At 44.7% G+C, this 26,757-nt stretch overlaps 1 protein-coding gene across 4 annotated transcripts in view; it reads left to right on the top strand.

The window, feature by feature from the left end:
- Positions 1–26,757, top strand: part of tenm1 (teneurin transmembrane protein 1) — a 770,685-nt gene that overhangs the window by 654,063 nt on the left and 89,865 nt on the right. For all 4 annotated transcript variants that reach the window (XM_078211359.1, XM_078211358.1, XM_078211357.1 and 1 more), the window contains 2 exons: positions 5,044–5,276; positions 12,326–12,480. In XM_078211359.1, coding sequence (XP_078067485.1) covers positions 5,044–5,276; positions 12,326–12,480 — 388 coding nt within the window. The remainder of the gene's footprint in view (positions 1–5,043; positions 5,277–12,325; positions 12,481–26,757) is intronic.

Below are 26,757 nucleotides of genomic sequence, written 5' to 3'. Positions count from 1 at the left end.
TTAATAGTTCACTAAACACATTTATACTGTGTGATTTAATTGTCTATCTGGACACAAATGGAACAGTGTATATTTCAGAAGGAATCTGGAGTCATTCCAAACATACCTCAAAGTGAATAAACCTAACTGCTGAAGTTCACAGCAGTGGTCTTCATGCTCTGCATTTGTGTAATGTTGGATTCATGGGAGGTGATTTTCTGGCCACATTGTGCCCAGCGTCTATTGCAATGGGATCATGCGGGGTCAGATAATGACAGGGAAAGGAACAAGTGCATTTAGCACCAGATAAAACCCCCTTCGGCATTCTTCTAGTCCCTATGCCCAGACATAATCTGGTTCCTGCCCAGTGAAGGTGGGAACCAAATTAGCATATTCAATAATCATTTAAAATATGCTCAAGTCGATTTCAAGCCAGATTCTCCCTGTTCCCCGGGTATCTCTGACCATCGGGCGCAGGGAGACTGAGCATTGGGTGGTCAGGGACATTGCTGGGCAGTGCCCACCTAGCACTGCCCCCTGGCATCCAAGCAGTGCCCACCTGCGTGAAAAGTGGGGCATGAAAGTGCAAGTCCCGATGGGTGGGTCATGAAGGAGTGGAACATGAAGGGGAACATGAAGGGGACCTCTTGGGAGTGCCCCACTGCCCCATTGCTGGCGATCTATGTTCAGGGCAAGGGGGAGATCAGGCTGGCAACCTATGCTAGGAAGGGGAGGACATATCCTGGGGAGAGGGATGTGGGTCTTCAATATCACTTTGAAATTCGGGCGCACTTTAAAAACGACGCCCGTTCTCTGAGAAGCCAGGCTTGCCACGTGTTTAGGCCCCATCCTTCTTAGAATCAGTGCAAAACTCACCCTTCTCCCAAAAAATAACTAAGTGCGAAAAGATTGCAATCCGATTTATGCCGGGCATGCCAAAGCAAATTGCATTGGTTATCACGCCCGTAATGACAGTTAGGCCGGAATTCTCCAACCTCGTCCGAGGCTGGGATTCTCTGGTCCCGTTGCTGTGAATGGCGATTTGGCTAAACGCCAAATTCTCCATTCTTGCTGGCAGCAGTGGCAGGCAGACGCAACTGAAGAATTCCAGTCATGGTCATTGTTTAGGTTAATTCTGTCCATTACTTCATAATGGCAGATGCAGTACCCTTTATGGAGTTACTTGAAAAATGTAATCAAGAGCAAAATGTAGGACTGAGTGTTGTAATTAGACCTTAGAATAGAGTTATGCGGCACAGTATGAAAGTGTTTAAAACCATGACACAACAGCCAATTTGCACACAGCAGACTCCTGCAAATGCCAATGAGATAAATTGCCAGGTAATTTTTTTTAGCTGTTTAAGGATAAATATTGGGAAGAATACTGGGAAACTTTTATCTGAATGAATATCATGTGATCTCGAAAGAAAGAAAATACCTCAGGTTCATGTTCTGTGTCTGAAACATGACACCTTTGACAGTGCACTCCCTCCATACTGTAAGCATAATTCGGTGCTCATATCTCTGGAGACGGGCTTTAACCTGTGATCCTTTAACTAAGAGATTACCACTGGCCCAAGCAGGGGGTTAATGATGGATACATTTCACAGCTCCTCTTGGAACATACACAGGAGTGAAGGCTCGATGAGTAAAATTAAATGGGAAAAGTAGTAATTTGGGAGAATCTCCAGGTGGTTGCTGGATGCACATAGTTGGACGGAACAGTGCATAAAGGTTCCAATCTCCAGGTGGTTGGAGAAGATGCGCTGCAGAACCCGTCGGATGTCCCAACATAAGGACTCCATGGGAAGTGCACCGGAAATTTGGGCTTTGCTCCCCAGGGCTCGCTGGGAGAGTCTCTGACTCTGAGTTAGGCTGGGACTTTGTGGCCCCACTGGAGCGGGTTTTCCAGCTGCAGACCCAGCTCACCATTGGCCATTCATGTTGTTCATTGGCCACACCACCAGGGAACCTGCCACCGGGGGGTAACCTTCGGCAGGACCGGAAAATCCCGTCAGCGGGAAGAGCCAGAAAATCCTGGTCTAAGAGTTGGAGACTCTGGACAGTTCCACAGTACTCCCCTGGATAGTTAGCCAGGAAATTTTAGACTGAAAATAACCGAGTCTAACACCTGGGTAATGATACAACTGACCCCACCCCCCTAACTCCCCACAATCACTCACACAGAACCCTCGACATCCACCTTGACACCAAACTCCATCCCAACCTGACTAGCCCCTAACACAGCCTCGAAGAATCCCTACAGTGCGGAAAGAGGCCATTTGGCCCATCGAGCCTGTGCCCTCAACAATTCCATGCTATTCCCATAACCCCACATATTTACGCTGCTAACCCCCCTGAATCTAGGGTCAATTTAGCATGGCCAATCAACCTAACCCGCACATCTTTGGACTGTAGGAGGAAACCAGAACACCCAGAGGAAACCCACACAGACATGGGGAGAATGTGCAAACTCCACACAGACAGTGACCCAAGGCCAGATTTGAACCCGGGTCCATGGTGTTGTGAGGCAGCAGTGCTAACCACTGTGCCACTGTGCCACCTGACTCCCCATCTCAAACTTCGACAACCCCCTCAGCCTGACCTGACCCAACCCAACCGCATCATCCAAACCCCACCTTCTGACTCCCCAAAGCGATCTGACTAGCCCCTAACTCGACCCAACTACCTCCCCCCACCAAATCCATCTACCCACCTGCCACCCGGCCACCTTACCCCCTTACCTTAACCACCCAACCCCCTCACCCACCCTATGCACTTACCTTCACCACCCAACCCCCCTCACCCATCCTATGTGCTTACCTTACCCACCCTACCTCCTCACCCACCCTATCCTCTTACCTTATCCACCCTACCCCCTCACCCACCCTACCCCCTTACCAACTCTACCACCTTCCCTTATCCATCCAACCCCCTTACCCATCCTGTCCCATTACCTTAACTACCCTACCCCCTCACCCACCCTACGCATTTACCATACCCACCCTACCACCTCACCCACTCTAACTCCTTACCTTATCCACCCAACCCCCACACCCACCCTATGCGCTTACCTTAACCACCCAACCATCTCACTCACCCTACCTTATCCACCCTACCCCTTTATCAACCCTACCCTCTTACCAACCCTTTCCTTATCCACCCAACCCCCTCATCCACCCTACCCCCTCACACAATTACCTTCCCTCTGAACCTTTGGGACATTTAAATCCTTTCATTACAGAATACAACTACTAGTGCCATAGAAAGGGGACATGGTTTCTTTCCATGGCTCCCGCTGAATCCATTCTGCAGGCTTCTCCATTGGAAGACTGCCGCGAGGAATCGGAGAAGGTGCGTGCATTTTTTTGTCCAGTCAGAAGTAGGGGTTCTGACCCTGAATGAGAAATTTGGGCTATGGTTTCAGCTGCACACTTAATTGAACAGTACACAAAAAGCAGTCAATTCCTGTGATGTACACTGTACTTGCTGGACATAACTGTGGCATAAACACAGGACGGCATTACCCTTCACTGCCACTGATGGTACAGTGCAAACATTAATTGTTCTGGCAATTCTTCAAAGACCAGCTGGCACACCTCAGCAGTAACAGCAGTCATTCTGCAGTCACACGGCAAATCAAAGTGAACCTTTGTCAGTTTATATGCAGAAATCTTGGAGGAAGAAATAATCTGTGCTGCACATGCAGATACAACTCTGTTTATCTCTGTGTTACAATTTCGGCATTTATACCAGTGGCCTCACACTTCTGGTTCGATCAAAAATATGTGAATATAATTTGGGTGCAAAACATAGCCTGTGAAAGGCTGATTTCGTACACTGAAGCAGTCCAGTTAGGATGATTTACATGAGACAATGCTGGATTTTACACCAATATAAAAAGACTGTGGTAAACAAGGTGCTAATTATTGATGTTTGGCTGTTGGAGACTTTCTTGTTGCTTGATGTGACAAAGTGACAGATTTCCTGTAGGGTGAGATGCTTAGCTTCCATCAGGCAGGCAGCTTGATGCCAGCTGAGAGCTGGCAAAACTTATCAGAAGTACAGCTGGTGGATCAAGTGTTTGTGTCCAATGGGACACAAAGCAGACACCACATCAGTGTTTAACCAACCAAATTCAGTCATGCCATCCGTCAAACATTTGAAGAGAAGGACACACAAATTGCCGCTTGTGTCACTCAGCAACACGGCTGCTGGCAGTTGTTCTTCATTCGTTGGCAGCACCCGGCACGGTAAAGGCAGCTAGAATTGATATTTCATCATTGGCGTCAGCTAATGGCTGATAGCTTCTGAGAGATTATTCCAGAAGTCACTGAACAGACAACAGCAGCGTGGCAGATGGTCAACCACACCCAAGGGTGTTGTATACCAGATGTAGTACCTTCCAAATATTATAATATAGGACTGCAGCTCAACGCTCCACATGTGTACTAAAATCATTGTAAATTATAGAGTTAAAATGGTCTCATACAAACATAGATGGCTGTTTCTGAGCTGCGCATACCACATAAACTAATCCTCTAATGTGGTGCAATAAAATACGGGATCTGGTTTGTTTTAGGTTGTTAATCAGCTCATTTCTTTGTTCATGCAGTTCATGCTGCTTGTTTGTTTCCAGGGAATAAAGTGTTATTTAAACTTTGAAAACTTTCCAGAGTGATTTAAGTGTCATTATACTTACCAGGGTTCCAGATTGCCTGGTATGAGTGAAAACGAGGAGTTAATGCACTTCAGGGTCACTTGATAGATCTTGGTTTGGTTGTCATGGCAATCATTTATTTTTTGAAGGATCTGGCCTCTTGTGTCTGCAAAGTATCCCTGGTAAATATAATGATAGTTGAAAAGTCACCTTGACTTGAAGTACAATGCAAATTGAAAATCACCAAGTTATCAATACAGTAATATTAGAATGCAGCTGCCCCTTAATATTGCTAGATTAAACCCAAACCGTTATTACTTTTTAATCCTTTTGCTGCTTTTTATGGAATGCAGGAAATAGAAGCCAACTCTCTAACTTCTGAAATTCCTTTTCTTTTGTTTCAGCCATAGCCCTGCTCACAAGTATTACCTAGCGGTGGACCCTGTCTCTGGATTGCTTTATCTGTCAGATACCAGCAGTAGGAAAGTGTACAGAGTGAAGTCCCTTGTTCAAACCAAAGACCTCCTAAGGAATTCTCAGGTGGTGGCTGGAACTGGAGACCAGTGTCTCCCATTTGATCAGAATCATTGTGGAGACGGGGGCAAAGCATTTGAAGCCTCTCTCACCAGTCCCAGAGGTAAGGTATATTCTCAATAGAACCTTGAATTTAACTTCTAATATCTTTAATTCATCTTCTAACTACTTAAGATGATGGACATTTCAGCAAATCCATTGGGGATGGAATAATTTCATGTGCACGTCGCTGATGAATGGAGAGACCAGTCCATGAGGTGCAGGTTCTGCCATAATTACCGCATTTGAGGTGGTTATCAGGTATCAATGTGGGTTGTTGCTTTTGGCGTTGGTGTCTGTTGCCAAGCCGCTGTAGCCACATAGTCAAGGGGCACTCACAGATAATGTTACCATTTCTCTTCTGTCATAGGCATGTCTTCTAGGTGTGAAAATCAGTGTTTAGGGCCTTTATGTCAGGCTTGCAAACATCCTAGAAACAGAGCCTTGCGCATCCTACTGGCCTTCTGGTTCCTGCTACCTTGCCGTAAAGAAATTCCTTGGGAATTTAACTTCAGCTACCTGAAAAAAGGAATTTTAGTTCGCCTCTTAAGAAACATTAGCTGCAGCAAAGCACTGAGGAAATCTGCTGGGTCTAATGATCATGTATCAAATATTCAAAAGCAGGTTGTATCTGCAGTAATTTGCAATACGGTGCATAATTGGGCTGCAGAGTTTGTCTTCAAATAAGAAGCTTATTATAACCACAGACTCGGAATTACTTAGTGGAATGTTGGCACATAACAAGTTAACAGACTGTGTACATGTACTTCCCAAATACTTTAGTGAAGGTGTTAACCAACTTAAAATAGATTCATTCCTCTGTTAAAGAAGTGGGATGCGAAAATTTGAAACAAATGCATTTCGCATTCATACAATTTCAGAGATAATGAGGGTGAATTTGGTATAAAGCATTTATCAAGCTATTCTTCTGTCATAACAGGAGGCTTGATCAATTTTCTTGGTATTTCTTGTATTGGTGAGGTGAATGACCAACTGCTTTCATAGAATCGTAGAATCCCTACAGTGCAGAAGGAGGCCATTCAGCCCATCAAGCCTGCACCAACAACAATCTTACCCAGGCCCTATCCCCATAACCCCATGCATTTACCCTAGCTAGTCCCCCTGACACTAAGGGGCAATTTAGCATGGCCAATCCACCTAATCCACACATCTTTGGACTGTGGGTGAAAACCAGAGTACCCTGGAGGAATCTCACACATATCTGCTATCTGCTCTCAGATATCCACTCCATCTGACGAAGGAGCAGTGCTCTGAAAGCTAATGGCATTTGCTACCAAATAAACCTGTTGGACTTTAACCTGGTGCTGTTAAAACTCTTACTGTGTTTACCCCAGTCCATCGCCGGCATCTCCACATCATGACGACCATCGAATCTCACACAAACATGGGGAGAACATGGAGACTCCACACAGACAGTGACCCAAGCCAGGAATCAAACCGGGTCCCTGGCGCTGTAAGGCAGCAGTGCTAACCACTGCGCTTTAAAGACAACTCACCATTCAATGGAGCAGGAAACATGTTGGTCAGTCAGTTTATAAATGCAGCAGCACCTCAAAGAAGAAGAGATCAAACATTGACAGTGAAATGAAACAGCAGTTCCCAGCATCAGAACATGTCTGTGGCACTGACAATGTCAAGGAATAATGCAGGATTTAAGGGCTCAAGAACAGACAAAAGAATGCAGAACAAAGGAGTGCCTGTTTTCAGCCCATAGTTTGCAGGTAGATTAGAAAATTAGAGGTAGACATAAATATAGAAAACAGGAGCAAATGTAGACCATTTGGCTCTTTGAGCCTGCTCCACCATTCAACATGATTGTGGCTGATCATCTATCTCAATACCCCCATACTCCAGCACTCTCCCCATACTTTAGAGTGTAGAAACCTATTTCCTCCTTTAATATATTCAGTGATTTGCCCTCCACAACCTTCTGTGGTAGAGATTCACCACACTCCGAGTGAAGAAATTTCTCCTCATCTTAGCACTAAATGACCTACCCCGTATGCTGAAACTGTGACCCCTTGTTCTGGACACCCCAGCCAGAAGGAACAACATCCCTGGATCCAGATTGTCCAGCCTTGTAAGAATTTTATACGTTTCAATTAGATCCCCTCACATCCTTCTAAACTTCAGTGAGTACCGGCCCAGTTGATCAAATCTCTCCTCATACGACATTCCTGCCATCCCAAGAATTCATCCGGTGAACCTTCGCTGCGCTCCCTCTGTACAATTCTGATTATGACACAATTTCACCCCAGTTTCCAGCTGAATATATATCCATTTCACAATGCAGTGCAGCTATTAAATTGTCACAGTTTAAAAAAACTTTGAATGAATGAAGCAAATCTATCTACTGCAATAACATATGTTAAGGCTAGGTGATAAGAGGTGAACTAACTTCCTTTGATTCAAACTCTCCAGGTTGGTCCCAACAAAGGTCTAAGTGGGCACTGCAATGGCAGGTGCAGCATAATTAGGATTAATGTGAGGTTATTCACTTTGGAAGCAAAAAGAAGAAGGTCGATTACAACATGAATGGAAGTCCAAAACCAGGGTTCACAGTCTGAGGATTCAGGGTAGACCATTTAGGACGGAGGTGAGGAGACATTTCTTCACTCAAAGAGCGCCTGTGGAATTCATTATCACAGGAAGTAGTTGATGCCAAAACACTGAATGTATTCAAGAGGTGGCTGGATATAGCACTTGGGGCGAATGGGATCAAAAGTTACAGGGAAAAAGCAGGATTAGGCTATTGAGTTGGATGATCAGCCATGATCGTAATGAATGGTGGAGCAGGCTTGAAGAGCCAAATGGCATCTCCTGCTCCTATCTTCTATGTTTCTATTAATGCATTCAAAATTAATATTACACAATGCAATTTCAACCTATTAATGTGTGAAAAGAATTATTAAATTAAAATTTCATCCAATGTGCATCAGTTCATTTTACTTAAATCTGTTCTTTGCTTGCCAACACATCGACTTGAAAGAATCATTATTCAGAGTACAGTCCTGAAGTGCTCTGATCAGTGGGAATTCATTTTGTTTCAGTCTAAGTGCTAATGATCATGGGACTGAATATTATAGTATTGCTTACTGCAGCAAGGAGTCTCTCTCCTGACACAAGTAACAAAAATGCACATTGGCAAGTTTTACTAATTAATATATAAAAATGCAGGCGTACACTATGGATTTATAACTGTTCAGAGTATAAGGCAATTTGTTCATTGTACTAGTATTAAAAAAATGAAAATGTGTTACTATTTATTGGGCAGCACTGTGGCACAGTGGTTAACACTACTGTCTCACAGCATCAGGGACCCGGGTTCATTTCCTGGCTTGGGTCACTGTCTGTGCGGAGTCTGCACGTTCTCCCCGTGTCTGCATGTGTTTCCTCCCACAGTCCAAAAGATGTGCTGGTTAGCTACATTGGCCATGCTAAGTTATCCTTCCGTGTACCCGAACAGGTGTGGCGACTAGGGGATTTTCACAGCAACTTAATTGCAGTGTTAATGTAAGCCTACTTATGACACTAATAAATAAAATTTAAACCATTTTTTCTGCTTGATATTTTTAGAGAAATGGACAGTACCTTCCCAATCTCAATATTTTTATAGGTGCGAAAGGTCAAGTGGTGAAGTTTCTATCTCTTTTAAAGTGTATTCACAGTCAAATTCCCAGTATTATGTCTTAAGGCAGGTCTAGTTGATGACTGCATAATAATAATGCTCAATACACATGAGAATTCTTTTCTTTCCAGAAGCTCAGAGCATCATAGTTCATGACAGTAGATTACCCAGAGTATTGGATTTTTCTTCCCAAAGTGTTTGATTAACCCCGTGTCTGCAATCATGAGTGGTACCGACTGCACTGTTAACTGGCAAACTCATTTTGCTGGGAAGATTTGATGGGAGAGGTCATTTTTGTCAAGTTGAAATTCAGCTGCCTTTATGAAACAATACTCCCATTTCTCAATATTGCCACTCGACCTTAGTGATGCTTTTGTTTTCAATCTGCTGTTCAGCTATTAACAATCAAGCTTTGCCACTCAAAAAAAAATCAAAAGAACAAAACTACTACAGTGAAAGTCTTCATTGGAGCTTGCCCATGTGCTGATAGCAAAATAATTCATTTTGTACTGTTAGGCTGTTGGAGACTCCTTGTTGAATGTTCCTGCTGCTTTAATGGCTGGAATAATGGTACAGGTCAACAATAATTTTAAGATAAAAGCAAAATACTGCAGATGCTGGAATCTGAAACAAATACAGAAAATGCTGGAAAATCTCAGCAGGTTTGACAGCATCTGTGGAACATTTCGAGTCTGAATGACCTGCTCTGAGAAGGTCCTTTCATCTGCTCCTTCCATGACAACATGCACTGAGCTGTGCAATTTGATGGTTCCGCTTTCGATGGTTTCAGAGTGAAGAATGGAGTGAAACAGGGATTTCCCCGGTCCCCTCCTCTGCTTGGCATCTGACATCTGACTTTCCTGCAGATGTGGAAGGAGTCGACTTGCACACCGGGTCAGATGGCAAGCTCTACAACCTATCCAGACTGAATGCAAAGACAGAAAGGCATCGCATCCTGATGAGGGAGCTCCCCTTCACTGATGGTGCTGTGCTAATAGCCCATATGGAAACACAGCAACAAAGACTAATGGACTGTCTCTCCCATGCCTGTAACTTGTTCTCCCTGACAATCAGCATCAAAACAACCATGGTCATAGGATAAGGTGTGGATCTCTACCCCCTGATCACACTAAACAACACCCTGCTGGAAGAGATTAGCAAATTCTGCTACCTTGAATCCATAGTGATGGACATTCCCTTGATGCAGAACTTGATACAAATGTAGGGCAAGTAGCTGCCATCTTTTGGCTGACTTGCAAAATATGCTTGGGATAAAAGCAATCTGACCCTTGGGACCAAACTGATGGTGAACATATATAATTGCTTTTCCTATTGGTGGAAAAAAAAAGTCTTACATTTATATCAGTCTTTTCATAACCTCAGAACATCCTAATGTTTTTTACAACCAATGAAGCAGTACTAAGATGAAGTCACTGGTGTGATGTAGAAACCTTGACACCCCGTTTGCACATAGCAAAGTCCCAGAATCTATCTGATTCAATAATTAGATAGATTAACACAAAAGCAAAATAATGCTGATACTGGAAATCTGAAGTGAAAAAATAAAATGCTGGAAATACTCAGTAGGTCTGTGAAGAGCATCTCTCTCCATTGATGCTGCCAGATCATCTATTTGTTTTTATTGTTGCTGTGGGATTAAATATTGATAAGGATACCAGAAGGAATGTTCTGCTCTTCCTCAAAATGGAGTAATCAGACCTTCATCATCCACCTTGGGGACAAGGTAGGGTCTCAGTTTAACGTCTCATCTGAAAGGTGGCACTTCCCTCAGTGCAGTACTCCCTCTCTACTACTCTTACGTCTTAACTTAGGTTATGTGCTCAGTCATTGAAATGGGACTTGAAATCACAATGTCCGGATTCACAGAGGAGACCATTGAGTTGGCAAATTGAATGAAATAAGAAGCTAATTGTACACTGGGTCCAAATGTTTAAGATTAGTGCTGGCAATTACTTTGGACCTATTTTTTGTTATTCATTTGTGGGACATGGGTGTCGGTGGCTGACCAGCATATATTGCCCACTAGTTTCCCTTGTTCAGAGAGCAATTAAGAGCCAACCACATTGCTGTAGCTCTGGAGTCACATGTTGGCCAGACTTGGTAAGGACGGCAGAGTTCCTCCCCTAAAGGACATTGGTGAACCAGATGGGTTTCTCCGACAATCGACAATGGTTTCATGGTCATCAGTAGATTCTTAATTCAGTTATTTTTTTATTGGATTCAAACTCTACTATCTGCCGTGGTAGGATTTGAACCCGGGTCCCCAGAACATTAACTGAGTTTCTGGATTAATATGTCTAGCAATAATACCGCTGGGCTAATATGTCCAGCAATAATACCACTAGGCCATCGCTTCCCCCATTGGGTATGAGAACAAGTGCTGTTTAGAAAGAAAGCAAGCTATGGAATACATTCTTATTTTCATCAAAATACACCTTTAAAATTTCAGCTTCCTGAATAAATTAATCATAAAATTCTGAAAGAGATCAAAACTGTCGGACATTATGTCAAATTCATGACACATAATTGATGTCATTAACAAAACACTTAAAAGCATATTCTTCAAAAATTAAAAATAAAACAGAAAATTATTATGAATGAGAGAAGTTGTCAGCAGCATGGAAAATGTGGTTCAGTAACCTCTGTTTGTATTTGCCTGCAATTAGAAATAATTCATGTTTATCTAAAGCACACTTATAGCATTGTACAGTGTAGATAATTATATCTAATTATGGTTTGGAAATTGCCACTGTCTCTCGTGCAATGTTGATACAGATAGCAAGTTGGATAGCATAGTTGATTAAGCTGGAGCAGTTTAACCAATTCTTAATATAACAGCTACTTAGATTTACTCTAGCTCTAACCTGTGCATTATTGACATGGAAGTTTGTAATGGGACAGTTTAGAAGGTGCTTTATTCTGTAACCTCTGGTTGTCCAGGGAATAATTGGCAGTGTAGAGAAAGCCTTTATTTGTTGTCATCTTTGGTTCAGAGACATCAATCCAACCTGTGTCCAAATATTCCAAGCTCAAGTCTCTTTCCAAACGCTTGAGTATATCATCTATGCTGACACTTGGGTGTAGTGCTGAGGGAGTGCTGCGCATTTGAAGATGCATTATTGGGCCCACCTTACCTCTTAGCTGAATGCAAAAGAGAATTGGAGTTCCCCTTGGTGTAGTGGCAATGTTTGTCCTTCAGCTAAGACAATGGAAAACAGATAAGCTGCAGATCTCCCTCAGTATCTTTTTGTGATATCTTGATGTGTGCAAATGCACTGTAGGAAATGTGGCAGCCCAACAGTAACAACAATGTGGAAGTATTTCATTAGCTTTGAAGAGCTTTGAGATATGCTGAGATCTTGAAAGGCATTACATAAATGAGGCTTTTCTTTTTACATATTGCCAAGGTCTTTTATTTTGTTTGCATTGCTGTTTCTAAATAGGGATTGCTGTCGATAAGTATGGATTCATCTTCTTTGTGGACGGGACAACCATTCGAAAGGTTGATCAGGATGGTGTAATCACAACGATAATAGGTTCCAATGGCCTAACATCAACGCAACCTTTGAGCTGTGACTCAGTCATGGACATTTCTCAGGTAAACATTTAAAGATGCAGATTAGCTTCCGAAACATAATACAAAGTAGAAGCAAGACAGTAGAGCTAGGATTATCACTGTGCAAACACTGGGTGCTGCAATTGAGAGGCCCAAGGCCAGCCTCAAATTGGGCCTCAGGCCCCATTAAGGTTTCTTGAATGTGCTGTCACTGCTTATACCAATTTACTTAGAAGAATATACAGCTGCTTGCCTCATTAGAGGCAAATAGGTGACTCCTAATATGAGATCTGAAACAAAAGCAGAAAATTCTGATAAAGCACAGCAAGTCTAGCAACATCTGGGGTGAGAGTTAATATTTCAGGTCGATGACCCTTTGTCAGAGTTAGAAAAAGAGTTGTTAGAGATGTAACAGGATTTAAAGCAAGTACAAAGACAGAGAAACTAAAACAACCCAAGCCTATCCAACCCCTCTTCATAACTTACATGTTCCATCCAAGGCAGCATCCTGGTGAATATCCTCTGCGCCCCCTCCAGTGAAAGCACATTCTTCCTATAATGTGGTGACCAGAACTGCACACAGTACTCGAGCTGTGGCCTCACTAAAGTTGCTTACAATTCCAATATGACTTCCCTGCTTTTGTAATCTATGCCTCCATTGTTAAAGGCAAGTGTCCCATATGCCTTTTTCACCACCTTCTGCTTTCAGAGATCTCTGTAGTGTCTCCAGGTGATTTGGAGCAGGCAACAAAAATGAATAGAAAGGGACAGATAGCATAATCATGATCAATGTGTAGTTTGGGGAGCATTGATACTGCTCCTGGTTTCACATAAAGGTTTTAAATAAATATTCCTCCAAATCTCAGCACCCACTGAAGAATCCAATTGTGCATCATTGCCAATTTCCAAAAGTGAATGTAAAAAAGACCTTAAGCCCTCAGTTAAATATTTAAGGTACTTAACATGTATTGTAAGTAACCTCCAGGGACTCCTGAAAAATAACCCCATTCAATTTCCAGGCTTATTTTCTAACTTATCTTTTTTATGTATCCATGAAAGGAATTTCTGTTCCGAAAACATATGTCAGAATATTACAGCCTTCTGGGGGTGAAATGGCAGGTTGCGCGGGGCGGGTGGGGGTGGTAGGCTAAAAATGTAATGCCATGTGAGTGGCACTGTTCCTGTTGCCTACTTTCCCCTGCCTGCCTCCTCTGTGATTTTACCAGTGATGCAGGAGGCTTCAGGCAGCTCACCCCATAGGACAATAGAGGCTCTTAAATCCTTCTCACGCCACCTCCGGGTGGGAGAGACCCACACTTGGTCACCAGGCCACCAGATCAAACCTGACGAACTTTGGTGCTAGGCCCTTTGATGGGCACCCTATGCCGATCAGAGGCCCCTCGATATTCTCCTCGTTTTCTCCCCTTTGCCCTTTCCAACCATGTTTGCTTGATTGATTGGCGACTCTCTGAGGCATGACTTCCACTTGAACGGGGGGGGGGAGGGCAGAAGACCCTCCTCAAGACAATTAACGGGCCATCAGCCATTAATAGGCTGTGGGAAAACAGCCCAAACAAAGGCAGACCCCTAAATTTTACATGAACGTGCAGAACCACTACCCCAGCATAAAATAGTTTTTCTGGTTTGCCTAACTATTAAGTCTGTATGAAATTTCAACCCATAGGATGGGGAAATAATTGGGTGTCCATAAAGGGAAACAACATCAAGAATGGAAGAACGTTCCAGAAAGGCAATGGCACTTATCCCATTTTTTCTTTTCCCCTTGTGAACTTATTCTTTTAAGTCACTGCGGATAGTTGGAAGAACTAACATCTCCAACTCTTCAAGTGAGCTATTTGTTTGCCTTTCTGAATAAAACATGGACAATAAAGCCGCACATAATGAGTTACCTGAAAATTAATGAATTCATCACAAACATGACTGCATCTTGATCCTTATTCTCCACCAAGATTTGAACCTGGAACTCTAAGGTGTGAGGTGAGAGTCTTACTGCTGTGTACAGACAGAAATGTTAATGAGAACACGGTAAGGTGCAGCGTGAGAGTCTACACAGGATAATGTGCAGTGGCATGAATAAATCATACCAGACAAGAGCAGGTCTCCTCGGGGTATAGTCAAAAGAAAATGTTGCAGTCTGTGATATTCAGGTTTTCAATACAATTTACGATACTGTGTTTATTTTAGTTAGGTTTTTGCTTGCACACATTCCATTTATTCTCACTGAAGTGGTACAAGAGTGTTACAAAGACTGTAAGGTTTTATCTCTGATCAAGGCATTCTTGTGGCATTTGGCAGAAAGCACGTCTGCTTCCTCTGTGTTGAGGTGAGCAGATTAACATGTTTTATCTTCCTGCAAAGAATTTCTTTAATATGCAAATCTGGTTACAACAAGGGAATAGGTAGTTGGGGGAAGCATTTTTAATATTGGTTGATGGTGTGAAACAAGCAATGTCAAATTAGCTACCACAAGCACAATGGACCAAATGGTTGTCTTCTGTACTGTGTCATTCTCTGATACAAAACACCCAAGTGTTGTTTCCCTGAATACAATGGAAGGAAAAAAACCTGTGGGATGTATAATAGGTGCCAATTCAATATTGCCTACATTTTTCACTGTCACCCATGGGAAGTTTTTCTTTCTTTCTAAGCATTTTTCTTTTCTTTATTGTCAGTGCTTTGTATTATTCTGCATTCAAAGTGTAACAAAACTGTGTGTGTGCACTGATAAAACAGGTTTGAAATTTTGCTGCTGGTATCATTAGAAAGAAATCTTCAACCTGATCTCATCTCGCCAACCCTTTTTATTTCTTTTTGGTTTGCGTCGATTTTCTCTGCTCATTTCCTCCCCTCCTCGTTGGGGTGTGATTCCACAGGGTACCAGGATCTCACCAGTATCACACCAAGAATAGCTAAGCTCAATGCAGTGGTCATGCAACACACAGAAGCATTATTTAGAATAATAAAGAACAGAATTTAACCTATCTGTAAGCCTGAGGCAGCAAGGTCAGGAAGAGTCTAAGTTGATTCATTTGTGACAAGTAGGCTTACATTAACACTGCAATGAAGTTACTGTGAAAATCCTCCAGTCGCCACACTCTGCCACCTGTTCGGGTAACACTGAGGGAAAATTTAGCATGGCCAATGCACCTAACCAGCAGGTTTTTCGGACTGTGGGAGGAAACCGGAGCACCCGGAAGAAACCCACGCAGACACAGGGAGAACGTGCAGACTCCGCACAGACACTGACCCAAGCCAGGATCGAAACCGGGTCCCTGGCGTTGTGAGGCAGCAGTGTGAACCACTGTGCCACGGGTTCCAATCAGTGAATTCGCAGAATTATTACATCCTGGAATGGGTGGCATGAGCACATTCAATCATAACTTTCAAAAGGAAACTGGATAAAAACTTTAAAAGGTCAATGTTGCAGGGCAAATGGGATAAAGCTGGGGACTGGATGATAATAAGCCTCCTCTATGGAAACCTTGGACCTATGGACCACATTGCTTTCCCTGTACTGTATGGTTCCATCACTGCCTCGTTGGTATCAGCCAACCCACCATAGTCTGAGAATGAACTGGCCTGCAGTGCTCCTCTAAATTAATTTAACTGAAGCATAATTTCACCATTCTCTTGATTAAATGTAACTTTTCCTGTGCCAAGATTGTGCTGAAATCTATCATCTTTGAGTGATGTAAACATTATTACTGGCTTTTAAAGCCCAGCCAGGAAAGCCAGGAGCACTAAGTGAATTCATTTATGTTAAAGTGACTTGAATTACAAACATTTTTTGGCAGACTACCAAACCCAATGAATGGAAAACCTGACTGGTCACCAGAGAAAACAGTGAATAGCTGTAAGAGGGGCAGGTGTCATGTTGGATATCAAAAGGCATTGATTTTTCAAACACTTGCATTGATTTGCAGTAATTCTACTGTTTAGGATCCAAGGAAGCTTTTTGATGAGGATAACTGCCTTCAAAATGTTCGAATTGGCAAAGTGTATGAAGTATGATGCCAAGTTCAATTCTTTATCTGTACTCAGTCAGTTGATCTCAGTCAGAGCAGGGGCCGGACACTACGCCTATACTCTCAGAACCTGCTGGATGAAGCGAATGATAAATCAGCCAGGGTGCCCGCTCCTAATCATCATCAATTCACTTCTACGAGCAAGCATGCTTGTGCAGGATAAGATTTCACAATGATGACCCCCTTCATATGTTCGAAATTCATTAGAATCCCTTCAGGGCAGAAGGAGGCCATTTAGCCCATTGAGGCAGCACTGACTACAATCCCACCCAGGCCCTATCCACGTAACCCCACGTATTTACCCTGCTAGTCCCCCTAACACTAACGGTCAATTTAGCATGGCCCATCTACCTAACCTTTACATCTTTGGAGTGTGGGAGGAAACCAGAGCACCCAGAGGAAATTCATGCACACACGAGTCGAATGTGCAAACTCCACACAGACAGTGACCTGAGGCCAGAATTGAATCCGGGTCCCTGGCGTTGTGAGGCAGCAGTGCTAACCACTGTGCCACCGTGCCGCCCTTAACCCGAGAGTTAATGTTTAAGATCAGGTGTGGATCAAGTGCTGACTATTCCTGATATCCATGGAACCATTAATCAGCCATTGGCTCAGAAGAGAGGGGAAAAACTGTAGCAGATCATTCAAAGTCCAACTACTCTATTTCATTAAATTCACTCTGATTTGAAAGTAGAATATCTAAATCTCATTGAGGGTAATTTTGACTTTGGGTAATAGTTTACAACAATCGCTAACAAATTGGCTACCCATTAATATCTCTCCCAACTTTTGTTTCCAAAAATTGATATCGCCCAATCACCACTCACTGCCTCTCAAACTTTATTATTTCAGTCAAAAATATATATGCCAAACCAAAAACAGGGTAAGAAATGGGTTGAAGATAAGACAGCTGTGGGTACTTCTTCAGAAAGAAATGTAAGTTTGATAGGGCTACAAGGTGTGGAGGACTCAAGGTATCTGCTCTAGAATCCCTAAAACCCTTAGGAGTTTAGATCAATAATTTGGACTTGAAAACTGAATGTAAAGTTGCCAATCTCATAGAAAGGTTGAGTCATAGAACCTAAAATACTTAGTAAAAGGTACTGTGGGAATAGATAAAGGAGTGTCATAGAGTCATAGAGGTTTGCAGCATGGAAACAGGCCCTTGTCCATGCCGCCTTTTTTTTACCCCTAAGCTAATCCCAATTGCCCGCATTTGGCCCATATCCCTCTACCCATCGTACCCATGTAACTATCTAAATGCTTTTTAAAAGACAAAATTGTACCCGCCTCTACTACTACCTCTGGCAGCTTGTTCCAGACACTCACCACCCTCAGTGTGAAAAGATTGCCTCTCTGGACACTTTTATATCTCTCCCCTCTCACCTTAAACCTATGCCCTCTAGTTTTAGACTCCCCTACCTTTGGGAAAATATATTGACTATCTAGCTGATCTGTGCCCCTTATTATTTTATAGACCTCTATAAGATCACCCCTCAGCCTCCTACGCTCCAGAGAAAAAAGTCCCAGTCTATCTAGCCTCTCCTTATAACTCAATCCATCAAGTCCCAGTAGCATCCTAGTAAATCTTTTCTGCACTCTTTCTAGTTTAATAATATCCTTTCTATAATAGGGTGACCAGAATTGCATACAGTATTCCAAGTGTGGCCTTACCAATGTCTTGTACAACTTCAACAAGACATTCCAACTCCTGTATTCAATGTTCTGACCGATGAAACCAAGCATGCCAAATGCCTTCTTCTCCACTCTGTCCATCTGTGACTCCACTTTCAAGGAGCTATGAACATATACCCCTAGATCTCTTTGTTCTGTAACTCACCCCAACGCCCTACCATTAACTGAGTAAGTCCTGCCCTGGTTCAATCTACCAAAATGCATCACCTCGCATTTGTCTAAATTAAACTCCATCTGCCATTCGTCAGCCCACTGGCCCAATTGATCAAGATCCCGTTGCAATTGGAGATAACTTTCTTCATTGTCCACTATGCCACCAAACTTAGTGTCATCTGCAAACTTACTAACCATGCCTCCTATATTCTCATCCAAATCATTAATATAAATGACAAATAACAGTGGACCCAGCACTGATCCCTGAGGCACACCGCTGGTCACAGGACTCCAGTTTGAAAAACAGTTCTCTATAAGCACCCTCTTACTGTGTTTACCCCAGTCCAACGCCGGCATTTCCACATTCTGTCAAGAAGCCAATTTTGTATCCATTTAGATACCTCACCCTGGATCCCGTGAGATTTAACCTTATGCAACAACCGACCATGCGGTACCTTGTCAAAGGCCTTGCTAAAGTCCATGTAGACAACATCAACTGTACTGCCCTCATCTATCTTCTTGATTACCCCTTCAAAAAACTCAATCAAATTTGTGAGACATGATTTTCCATTCACAAAGCCATGCTGACTGTCCCTAATCAGTACTTGTGTCCCTAAATGCCTGTAGATCCTGTCTCTCAAAATACCTTCCAACAATTTACCCACCACAGATGTGAGGCTCACTGCCCTGTAGTTCCCAGACTTTTCCCTGCAGCCCTTTTTAAACAAAGGCACAACATTTGCCACTCTCCAATCTTCAGACATCTCACCCGTGACTATCGATGATTCAAATATCTCGGCTAGGGGACCTGCAATTTCCTCCCTAGCCTCCCACAATGTCCTGGAATACACTTCATCAGGGATTTATCTACCTTGATGCGCTTTAAGGCTTCCAGCACCTCCTTCCCTGTAATATGTACACTCCTCAAGACATCACTATTTATTTCCCCAAGTTCCAAACATCCATGCTTATCTCAACAGTAAATACTGTTGAGAAACTACTGTTGAGTGGTTAAAGAGTGGGAGGGGTGTCAGTGAAATCATCACTTAACATGTTAAGTTACTGAGGAACAGCAATTAACAAAGTGAATCAACTGCTCAACAGGAGTGCTGAATCCCCAGAATGTATTTTTCCTGATAATGCTGTTGTGTGTAGTGACTACACGTGTGCAGTTTTGACCAACCGGAGGCGGCACGGTGGCACAGTGGTTGGCACTGCTGCCTCACAGCGCCAGGGACCCGGGTTTGATTCCTGGCTTGGGTCACTGTCTGTGTGGAGTCTGCATGTTCTCCCCGTGTCTGCGTGGGTTTCCTCCGGGTGCTCTGGTTTCCTCCCACAGTCCAAAGACGTGCTGGTTAGGTGCATTGGCCATGCTACATTGCCCCTCAGTGTACCCGAACGGGGGTGCCAGAGTGTGGTGACTAGGGGATTTTCACAGTCACTTCATTGCAGTGTTAATGTCAGCCTACTTGTGACTCATAAATAAACTTTAAACAAGACACAGAAATCCTGAGAAAAGAATCATGAAACTGATTTCCAGAATTAGAGATTGAGCATTAAGAAAGCACCTGAAAAATTGGGCTCTGTCACCTTGAATGAAGGGAATTAAGAGGATGGAACCATTATTACATAGAATAGTGAAAGCAAATCATGGCTGGGATTCTCCTGCAGTTCACCCTGGTGGAATCTTCTGGTCCTGCCATCGGCAGGTTTCCCAGCAGTGTGGGGTGGAGTCAATGGGCAATCCTATTGAGAGCAGCATGGCCAGAAGACCCTGCCACCAGCAAATGGTGGTCCGTCTCCCACCACAAGAAACACGCAGATGCCAGAGAGTCCACCATCCCCCTGCCCCCTCTCCCCCCACCGCGTTACCATCATAGTGCAAATAAATAGACCCTGTTAGTTGTTGCAGTGAATGTAACACAAGTCTTCCTACAGGCAGAAACTGATTTCCAACGTATTTGCCAGCATTCATTTTCAATTTTAGATTTTGTTTAAAATTAGTTCATTCCACATCAGCTGCAATATCAAACAGTCGATGCTACTGGCTACAATATGGTGGAATAACAGATTCCCTCCCAGCAATGAACATTTCGAAGTATGATTCCTCTCATTGACAAATGTCGTCTATTCAAAGTGATGTACTTCATGTTGAATGAAGTTAGCTTTCATTAAGATAACACCAATTGCTTCAGGGCCTACAAGTCACTGAAGGAGCCAGAGGGAATAACAGGCTGGGTGTTTATCATTTTGAAACAATTTTACAATTATGGCAATAGTCCTTTAGTTGCTTCTGACTGGTGGCCAAGAGCTCTGGCAAGATCTGTTGCTTTCTTTTCATCTCCAAATTCTAATCTTTTGAATTAAGGCAAAAAAATGTGTTTTTTACATGTCTTGTATATGTAGATACTTGATCTCCATCTAATTTTTAATTACTTTTACAATTGCTTGCTTTTGTCGTAACTAGATGCTATCACAGATGGCTATGAGGAAAAAAATGGCAGAGGGGTTGTAATTAAGTCATGAATTCTGTGTGCTTTGCTGAAGTTTCTAATATCAATATTTCTGTGGTGTTCATTCAGCAGGGATATTATTAATCAATTTTTTTTTAACCTGGAGTTGTTGAATAGGGAACAGGAGAAGGGACATTGCCTTATTTTGTTCTTCTACTTGAGGGAGAATGAACCAACCTAGCAACAGAAATCAAAAGCAGGCCAGACTTTTCTGGCTAAAAGGGTTCAGTTTGATACTGAGCATTCAATTATCCACTGGACAACAGGTATGTTTGGACGGCATGGTGGCACAGTGGTGAGCACTCCTGCCACACAGCACCAGGGAACCGGGTTCAATTCCAGCCTTGGGTGACTGTCTGTGTGGAATTTGCACATTGTCCCCATATGTGCATGTGTTTCCTCTGGGTGCTCCGGTTTCCTCCCACACTCCAAAGTTGTGTTGGTTAGGTTAATTGACCATGCTAAATTGGGCCTTAATATCAGGGGAACTAGTAGGATAAATATATGGGGTTACGGGGATAGGGCCTGGGTGGGATTGTTGTCGGTGCAGACTCGATGAGCTGAATGGTCTCCTTCTGCACTGTAGGGACTCTATGATTCTATGGATCTGATTTTACCATTTTCATTCCAAGTGCTGAATCTGGGCGCAATTCCGATCCGACTTGGAAATCTGCTTTCAGGCGCTCCCATCCGCACTTAGCCTGGAAAAATAAATCGCGGGTCTGAATCGCGTTGTGGGCGAGGGTTATCGCGGCCGGAACGATCGGAGCTCTGAACTGCGCATGCGCAGTTGGGAAAAAATTTGAAAAAGCGCACTCCTGTCAGATCGCTACCGGGCCGCAGAAAGCGGAGAAAGCAGCCCGGGAGCGACAAGCGGGAACGATGGCCCCCCCAGACATCACTGTCCACCTTATCCACTCATGCCCCCGCTACCCAGACCGATCGCGACCCCCTGCCCCTTCGCCCCCACCAATCGCCCGCAGAGTGGCAGCGGACCTCTCATCCCCCCACCAGAGATCCATCTGGCCTCCCCCCTCCCACCACCAGTGAGCAATCGGGCCACCCCCGCTCCACCAGAGATACATCTTACCCGCCTCCCTCCTCCCCCCCCACCAAACAAGAGAATGGTCTGGCCTCAATGCCCCCCCCCCCACCCCCCGCCACGACCCCAGAGAACGATCTGGCCTCACTCCCCTCCCCCTCAAGAGAATGGTCTGGCCTCACTCCCCCACCCCCCACCCAAAAAATGATCTGGCCTCACTCTCCCCCTCCCCAGAGAATGATCTGGCCTCAATGTCCCCCCCCCGCCCCCCTCCCCTCCCACGACCCCAGAGAACGATCTGGCCTCACTCCCCTCCCCCCAAGAGAATGATCTGGCCTCACTCCCCTCCCCTCCACTACTCCCCCACCCAGAGACTGATCTGGCCTCACCCCCTTCCCCCCGGTACATCTGACCCGCTTCCTCCTCCCTCCCCACCCCTCACCAGAGAATGATCTGGCCCGTCCCTCCCCCTCCAACCAGACAACGATCTGCTCTCCTCCCCCCTCCAATTAGACAATGATCGGGCCTCCCTCACTCTCCCCCCCCCCCCCAACCCCCCACCAGAGAATGATCTGACCCGCCTCCCTCCCCCCCCCCCACCACTGATCTGAGTCAGAGAGCTGTTGGAAGCGCTGAACTCATCTCTTCAGAAGCTGGAGCGGCTGAAACAGACTTTTACTCAGCATGTCCATTTCAGCGCGATTCCGAATCGGCGAACGCGGTGGTGAAGGGGGAAATGCTGATAAAGTTGGGTGGGCAGTTCATTAATTCAATTGAAATGCACGCAAATGCATTTCGCCGTTGCGCCCGTTTCGGGCGCGAATCGGATCACGGCCATTCCCGGGCCTCGGTAAAGTGGCAATATGCGTGGACGTGGGTGCGGATCGCGTTAATGGTCTCACACCCGACTTGACCGCGTTAAACGGGCGCGATGCAGTGGTAAAATCGGGCCCTATGTTTCAATGTTAGTATGTGTCTATACATATTAATGTCGGTAGACAATCCCAAAATTACAAAGAAATGTTTTGACTTTGGATTACTTTGGCTTGTCACATATTTCACGTTAGAGTGTAGCTATCCACTGGGGTTCTGCGATGTTAGTTATTGTTGATGTCTCCCCATGCATTCATTTTCTCTTTGGACTTTAAGGATCAATCGACTTCATATTGTCCACGTGCTGAAAAGGTGGATTTTATCAGTCCCTGAAGTTAAATCTACTGATTCCATTGTAATTTTTTAACCTTTACTTGTTGTATTCATTTTCCAGACAGCAACAAACCACTTTCTGTGACTCGAGAGTGATGTGCTTGTATAGTCTGCAATTCTCCTTTTCTCGGAATACTTCAAGAACCTTCCCATTTGTCAGTCTTCATTTTTGATCTATCTCTGTGGCAATGTGATTCTTCTGCATCCTTCACCATTCAAAAACAGCCAGTTTCTGCATCTGTACAATGCTATTACCATACATAAGTCTTCAGCATTCCAGGATAGATTTTCTGCCCATTGACTGAGAATGAACTGTCAATTTAACACCATATTAGGAAATAGAGATGGTTTTAAGTAATTTATATTTGTTTTGTGGGTGTCAGGAATAAGGTACAGCCTTAAGTTTAAGCTGCATTTATATTTCTTCAGTTTTAGTTTCATTTTTAAAAGTTGCCTGTAAGTCTGTGGATTTGTTTAGACGCCTGCATTATAATAAGGGTTTTGACCCTAAAGCGAACAGAGGGCATGAAAGAAACTGGGCTGTTTCCTAGCAACCAGGAGCCCAAAGAGCTAGCAAAAGCAGTCAGTTCAATTGAAAGCAGGTAACCCAGGAGTAAGCAACTTCTCACAGAAACTGCTGAAACAGGCACAGAAGAAGCTGGACATGAAGAGAGACTGCAGAGAGCAAATCCCAAACTAAAGAACAGAAAAAGGTGCTAAAAACAGGAAGAGGGACAGATGCAAATTCCAAGAAGAGTTTCAAGTCAAAGGAAAAGAGCAGGAATCTGGAAAAGATCCTGTTCAGTAAAGTTGAGAGTGAGGAGCAGGGAGCCTTCAAATTAAAGACAGGGCTGCAAGTTGCAGTCCTGGGACAATGTCAGCTTGCGAGAATTCAAAGACCCAAGGTAACCAGAAGGTTGGTGGCTCCTATTATGGGCCTGTGAAGCAGTGGTGTCCTGTTGGCATGGCTGAATATCTGAGAGGTTGTGTGGAAGGTGGAACTTGAATGCACGTGGTACTTCAGAGCAGAGGAATATTGAAAGGAGAGGCTGAAACCGTGGAGTTGAATCCTTGATAAAGACATCCAGGAGAAAACATCATTTGGGGGAAGATTCCGAAGCATGTCCTTTAAGAGTGGAGATGGGCGGCATCATGGCATAGTAGTTAGCACTGCTACCTCACAGTGCCAGGGACCTGGGTTCAGTTCCAGCTTGGGTGACTGTCTGTGTGGAATTTGCACACTCTCCCCATGGGTTTCTTCCAGGTGCTCTGGTTTTCTCCCACAATCCAAAGATGTGTAGGTTAGGTGGATTTGTGATGCTAAATGGACAAGATTATGGGAATAAGGTGGAGGGGAGGGCTCGGGTGGCATGCTCTTTCGGAGAGTTAGTGCAGTCCCGATGGGCCAATTGGCCTCTTTCTGCACTGTCGGGTTCTATGGTTCGATAGAAACCTTCGTGCAAAGACAGAATCCCAGTGAGGCCAGTTAACTCACAGGGTGACAAGCGTATGGCAGGAATTGATGATAAGTCTGCAGAAGATGTTTTGGGTGCCATCTGTTACTTGGTTTCAGAGGTCAGAATTTTCCCGTTTTGAGAGTAAGTGCGGTGGCAGGAGGCTCTAGTATCACCTTTGCTGCTGACCAGAACGGTGGGATCCCGCATGAGATTCTGTGCTTAGAAGCTCATTAATTATACACAGGTGAGTTCCCCTCTTAACCAGGTGGCGAGCCGGCAGTAGCAGTGTTCACCTGCTGCCATATTTAAACACCAGCCCAGCACACTCGTATCGTTCTCTCCAGTCCACCTATCTTCACTGGACCCTTCAACATGTCTGGACCCAAGAGCAAAAGGCAAGCAGCCTAAAGAAGAAGGCAGCAAGCACCAGCTTTCTTCACCAGAGCCCTTGAGACCCTTATTCAGTGAGGCTGGGCCCACCAGCATGTGCTGTACCCTAGGGACAGCTCAAAGAAGCACACCAACCTCACCACTCCAGCCTGGAAGGCCGTTGCCCAGGAGGTCAGTCCGGCTGCCCACAAAGTGCCATCCAGTGCATGAAGCGGATGAATGACCTCACCCACTCCATAAGGTAAGTCCTCTCTCAGCTCCTTCCACTATCAAACTCTCAGCATGGTGCCATGTACTTAAGCAGCTACTCTCTTTGTGGATCCCACACATTCAGTCGCGGGAGACACATATCAGTGCTCACCTCTCAATAAGACTTTCGCAACACCACCATCCCATCTGTCTTGTTGCTTGAACGCCAACCTCTGTCCCTTCTGGGTAGGTCACACCACACACAGGGAGCACACATTTGACCCAACCTCTGCCCCATCCCATCTCATCACTTCCCTTTCTGTCGTGTCCATACGGGTCAAACTCATGCACAACAAACATGAGCGAGTCCAGACCGAGAGAGTGACGACTGAGATTGTTGCCCTCACTGAGTTCGAGAAGGCAGCTCGCTGGCGGAGACAGGGATCATCCTATGGCAATGCAGAACCTGGCCTCTCAGAACAGACTTGTTCAGATCTCAGCCCCATCACTTCACCCAATCCTGAAAATCACTCTGCATGTAATGTACTCTGAAATAACTTCAGCTCATCCACTCAAACTCTACTATTGTGTTGTCTAGCAGATAGCTATATATATATGTATAGCAGATAGCAGATAGATTGTGTGGCTTTTGCTACCAAATAAACCTGTTGGACTTTAACCTGGTGTTGTTAAACTTCTTACTGTGTTTACCCCAATCCAACTCCGGCATCTTCACATCATAGCAGATAGCTAGACAGCCCAGCTGCTGTTTGAGTCCCTAATGCACGTCTGAGGATGAGGGTCTCAGGGAGAACCATCACAGCGCTCACCCACATACTCCACCAGAGCAGAGACACACACCCCAGTGGGGTGTAGTTCAAGGTTAGATGCGGGGACACTTTCTGGGAACACCTCACATTCGTTTCCCCACAGCAGTCGGAGGCAGGGACAGCCCAGGTCTCCAGCACTCAGAGAGCTGCTGGAGACCAGCCACCCGTGCAGTTAGATGATGAGCCTCTGGCAGTGGCTCCCAGCTCACTGCAGGAGATGCAAAGGGAGGCATCGAACATCAGTCGGAGTTTTGAGAGTCACTCAGCAGGCTAAGCACACAATGGAGGAGTCCCTCCGTGTTCTGTCTAAGGCCATGGCTCCGACGTGCGAGTGCCCTGAGGCCATTACGGGAAGGTTGGCAACCACCTTGGAGACTTTGGTCCAGCAGGTCTTGCTGAATTTGCACTCAGCCATGCACTCCATGACTACACACTCTGGTGGGCACCATCAGGATGTTGGCCACATGGGGACCAAGCACCATGACCTCCCTCCCAGTGCCCCATCTCCTCCAGGAGTTAGACTGGGCTCCCTCGCACCCACAGAGAGGATAGTATCAGCCAGACACCCTGGAGACTTCCACTCAGGCCATCTTGAGCAGCCAGTCAGAGTCTCCTCTGCTTGTGCCTGCACCAACTCCAGCAGTGCAAGCCGCCAAGGGTGTATTTGACTCTGAGCAGGAGTCCAGGATGAGTGCATTAGCAGGACAGTGACGACCACATCTAAGATCTGACATGAGCCTATTGAGTTGTGCTGATCCCTTTCAAAGCGCAAAATTTGGAATCTGCCTTTTTCTTTCT

Source organism: Mustelus asterias, chromosome 4, assembly GCF_964213995.1.
Source record: "Mustelus asterias chromosome 4, sMusAst1.hap1.1, whole genome shotgun sequence".
NCBI lineage: Eukaryota > Metazoa > Chordata > Chondrichthyes > Carcharhiniformes > Triakidae > Mustelus > Mustelus asterias.
The sequence above is the reverse complement of the archived record's forward strand: the minus strand, read 5'-3'. Positions and strand labels throughout refer to the sequence as shown.